At 39.8% G+C, this 5,258-nt stretch overlaps 1 protein-coding gene across 1 annotated transcript; it reads left to right on the plus strand.

Moving 5' to 3' along the window:
* Positions 1 to 834: 834 nt before the first annotated feature.
* Positions 835 to 5,025, plus strand: LOC310740454 (transcription factor SOX-9-like). Its single transcript, XM_083567161.1, is given in 4 exon segments — positions 835 to 1,611; positions 2,043 to 2,290; positions 2,940 to 3,327; positions 3,329 to 5,025. Coding segments are annotated over 4 exon segments (1,434 nt in total). The 5' UTR covers positions 835 to 1,195; the 3' UTR covers positions 3,711 to 5,025.
* Positions 5,026 to 5,258: the final 233 nt, after the last annotated feature.

A 5,258-nucleotide genomic window follows, 5' to 3' on the forward strand; every position in this document is an offset into this window, starting at 1 on the left:
ATAATGATAAAAACAGTAGACCAGTTTAGTAAATTCGCTTTTATTTACACACAGTCGACTGATGCCAAACTGAGAGTGGTGTTTAACAGTGTTTGGGAGATGTGGAAGCTCCAGACTGAGGTTCAGGAAGGGTTAAGGTCTTGTCCAGAGGAGCATGTCTCCCCCTATTGGTGATAAAAAAAAGTGCTTCCCAAGATTAAGCAACATGAAAATGTATGCACGTTATCCTGAGGAGGCAGTTTATTAGGAACACGTACACTTATGTTTTTTTTTAGTTGTCCACTAACTGAACTTTATGTATGATGTTGATCTCATAAAAAAACAAAGAAACTGTAAAACAGGCATTGAGGTACACTATATATTCCTGCTGGTGTGTAGCCTTTAGTTAGATCTTGATGTGTAAAGCCATATAAATTATAAATCATGCACACTTGCCAAAAAGTTAAAGAACAACTAGTTTTTATTAACAATTATTCCTTTTAATAAAAATAACAGGTTATATCAATGATGTACAGATTATGCGTATGGAAGAAACACACAAGTTTAGTGCAAATGTGTTTGGTTTACTCCTCACAACACCTGTTGAAGACCAAAGTGAACTTTTATTGTGGTTTACAGTTATGGATTTACACACATTCATTATATAAACAAAAGGGCACATAGTATGTGAAGTGATTATATATTACTTTGGAAGCAATGCTTTTGCAAAACTGTTCCATCTTAAAAGTAAGATTTCGTGTTGCTGTTTCAATCCGTGCGCGCGCGCTCTCTCTCTCTCTCTCTCTCTCTCTCTCTCTCTCTCACACACACACACACACACACACACACGTACACACACACGCACACGTACACCGAGTGCTGAAGGGGGGGGGGGGGGGGTTCATGTTAAGTCTCCGCCTTTCCATCTCTCCTCTCTATAAAACCTGCGTAGCATGAGTTAGTGTGTTCATTGCATCTCCACCTCTCGGAAACGTGAGTTCAGAGCACAGGAGCGGGATTCGTCACTAATCACCGGTCCAAGACTTCAGCAAGTTTAAGAAGCGCTCGGAATCTGATCTAATGGACTTGTAAAAAAAAAAAAAAAACTGACAGCAAGTTTAACCAACGACTATTTTTTCTTTTGCACGCTCTGTGCAGGATTTTGCAATCCGAAAAAAAAAGAAATTCTTGCTCTATATCCATTTTTTCCTCTCGTATGAATCTACTCGAGTCGTACGTGAAGATGACCGACGAGCAGGACAAATGTCTCTCCGACGCGCCGAGTCCGAGCATGTCGGAAGACTCTGTGGCCTCTCCATGCCCATCCGGATCGGGTTCCGACACCGAGAACACGCGGCCGCTGTCCGAGAATCGGCTCAAGAAGGACGAGGAGGAGGAGGGCAAGTTTCCCGTGTGCATCCGCGACGCAGTGTCCCAAGTGCTCAAGGGCTACGACTGGACGCTCGTGCCAATGCCAGTGCGCGTGAACGGCTCAGGCAAGAGCAAGCCGCACGTGAAGCGGCCCATGAACGCGTTTATGGTGTGGGCGCAGGCGGCGCGCAGAAAACTGGCCGATCAGTACCCTCATCTCCATAACGCCGAGCTCAGCAAAACTCTGGGCAAACTCTGGCGGTGAGCTTCATTATTATTATTATTATTATTATTATTATTATTATTATTATTATTATTATTATTATTATTTGCTTCTTGTTGCATGTGAACAAATTTAGGTACTTTAAAAAAATACTTTGTAATTAACACAATGGTCTTTGATATCTATCATGTGCATTCTTATTAATTAATTTTGCATTTTTTTTTAAATATGGCATATTAAACGATGTATCAGAAATTATTATTATTATTATTATTAGCACATCAATATATTTGTTATTATTTTATTAATATTTTAAATATTTTATTAATAATAATATTTTCTGATACCAACAGCTTTAAATAATATTACGAATAAAAAGAGAACGAAAACAAGTAATTTTTAATTGTCTAAAGAGTTTACTTTTTTACCTCACCTTCTTATCTAATTATTTGCTTCCTAATTTTTGCAGACTGTTGAATGAAGGGGAGAAAAGGCCATTTGTGGAGGAGGCAGAGCGACTGCGCGTGCAGCATAAGAAAGATCATCCGGATTACAAATACCAGCCCCGCCGGAGGAAGAGTGTAAAGGGCGGCCAGGGCGAAACTGAGGACTCCGAACACACACACATTTCCCCCAATGCCATCTTTAAAGCCCTACAGAGAGCGGACTCCCCCGCTTCCAGTATGGGCGAGGTTCACTCCCCTGGAGACCACTCAGGTAAGAAATAAACAGAAACAACTGTTTCACAATGCCATGCTTTCTTTTTTACGCACAAAATTATTTGTTATTCTAGAGACGTTTATGTACCTGTGAATGTATAGCTCATACATGAAGTATGATTCATTTATTATAGGGCTTTAATGTTGCATCATGTTGATCATTTCATTCAAGGACACCCTGATGCTAAGACCTAAAACACTTTAGAGGAGAATATGAATTTTATAGGTATTCTATCTGAAAAAATAAGTATAATCTATTGCTTGATAAACAGCATATTCGAAAGAATTGACTGAACTTGATATCAGCTGAAGTTGGCCTGTTTCACTGTAATGTTTATGAACCGGGATCAGAACCAAATGATGCTTGTTTATATTGTGATGATGACCATTTTAAAACATTGGGCAACTGTAAATAAAATAAAGCTGTTGAAGATTACAGAAGGGTGATGCAAACTTTCTAATTTTTTCTATTCCGCCGCTCAAACATCTCCAATAAAAATGTTAGATGTATGATTGTAACGAATGGCGACCAAGATTCTTTTTCTTCTTAATCATCTTAATTTTGATGGTTATTGTTTTTTGCACTCTAGGAGCATGCATGAAAATGGCTAAATGGTTAACCTACTATTTTTTCTTGCTCAAATCAGGTCAGTCTCAGGGCCCTCCAACTCCTCCCACGACTCCCAAAACAGACATTCCGAGTGTGAAACCAGACCTGAAGCGAGAGGGCCGTCCACTTCCCGAGGGCACGGGCCGCCAGGCCAACATTGACTTCGGCGATGTGGACATTGGTGTGCTCAGCAGTGACGTCATCAACATGGAAGCATTCGATGTGAACGAGTTTGACCAGTATTTGCCGACACATGGGGCCCCGGCCTACTCCTCTGGGTATGGTATCGGTCAGACGGCAGGCACCAGCGGGCATGGCTGGATGAGCAAACAGCAGCCTCAGCAGCAGCAGCCTCAGCAGCAGCAGCCTCAGCAGCACTCTCTGACCACACTTGGCACAGCTGGTGAGCAGGGCCAGGCACAGCAGCGCCCAGCAGCAGGGCCAGGCACAGCAGCGCCCAGCACACATCAAGACAGAGCAACTCAGCCCAAGCCACTACAGTGAGCAAAGCCAGGGTTCACCCCAGCACTTGCCGTATGGCTCCTTCAACCTACAGCATTACACCGCCACCACCTCCACGTACCCATCCATTGCTCGCACTCAGTATGATTACATCGATCACCAGGGAGGTGCTGCCTCTTACTACAACCAGGGTTCAGGCCTCTACTCCACATTTGGCTACATGAGTCCTGCCCAAAGGCCAATGTACACTCCTGTCGCTGATGCTAGTGGTGTTCCAAATGTGCCTCAGACCCACAGTCCCCAGTGGGAGCAGCAGCCAGTCTATACCCAGCTCTCCCGACCCTAAACAAGAATGAGTGTAAGAGGGGCACAGACTAAACAATTAGCACCACCCTATCCATAAGACATTGCTCATACACAGTGGCCTCAAAGGACCTGCTGTCCACTCCCTGCACCAGCTAACAGAAAACAAACAAAACAAACAGGACTAATGTTTTTTTTATTAATGAAAATATCAAACGGCTCCCGACAGTGCCTTTTTAAAAAGCTCTGAGTTGCGACTATATTTTTCTAGTTCAGATGAAAAAGAAACTCGCTTGAAAAAAGAGGAATCCTCTGTGAGGACATATTCATTATAAATATTTGTTAGTATGTACTGTGTATGTATTATCTCTTTTTGTCCTTTTCAGGTTGGTCTGGGGGTTTTGTACATTTACAAAGGATGCGAGACTTCTCTCTAGTGTATTTTTTGTAAAGTCGACAATTCTCTCATCATTCCTCTGTAAACGCTTTATTGTGATTCCCTTTGGTCTTTTAGATTTGGGTAAAGCTGACATGAAATTGTTAGAAAAATATATGTTTCCAGTCTGTGTTTTTCAGCCATTACGTTTTAAGTGCCACACCGAGTGCCATTTAGTTGCGCACGAGGCCTTTGTTTTAGCCGAGATACACATCTGCCTGTGTGCCATCAGTGCCTGGTTAAACAGTGTAGAGATCCACAGTGCCTCAATAGCCATCGTTTGTCTCACTCTTCATGTCTGAGGAGGACCAGGAAGTGCCCTTTGACCTGAGACTTCCTTAGTCTCTATTGATTGTTTGCGTATTCATCTGCCACCCCCCATCTTGTCTTGACCTCTTTAATTTATTAATTAGTAATAACTTTATTATAAAAGTAATAATTATTTGCATTTAATTTTTTATTTTTGCTTCACCTCTGTCTCACTAATTTGAGATAAAATCCCCTTACCCCATGGGATCAAATTTTAGTTGCAGTGCAAATTTTAAATCATCTTGTTTTTATTTATCATTTGTAAATGTTTCCATTTAAATGTTCTTAATTAGTTTTTTACAGATATCTTATAATTGTGATAAAACTTGATCAAAACAGAAACAACTGGAATAATTTTTTACAATTAATTTTAACAAATATGGATTACTGTAGGCCCAGGCCACAATATAAAGAAATTTTTTTTATTTTAAGGAATCACCAGCATACGTTTTTGTTAAAGTTTTATTCCTTATTCATGTTTTGTTGCATATTTTAGACTTCATGACATTCTTTAATGCAATGATTTTTTTGAGGAAAATGCCTTTTTCTTAAGAAAAGCTTATCTTTTGTATCATACCATTTGCAATAAAAAGAAAACATATAGAAAATAAAACCTAAATGTTGATGGTTTTATTCAGCTTTCGGGAAAAAAACACAAACAAAGGAGATTAATTCATTTGAATAATTAAAGTAGTTATTATTATAGACTTATTTATTCTTTGATTTTAACAGATAGTTTGGCTTTCTGAATTTTAGACCTCAGTATTTTTTGTATCTCAATGCTTTTTTTATAAAAAAAAAAAAAAAAAAAAGCATAGCATAGCATACAAAACATTACAACAGTAT

This window comes from Silurus aristotelis (genome assembly GCF_946808225.1).
Source record: "Silurus aristotelis genome assembly, chromosome: 17".
NCBI lineage: Eukaryota > Metazoa > Chordata > Actinopteri > Siluriformes > Siluridae > Silurus > Silurus aristotelis.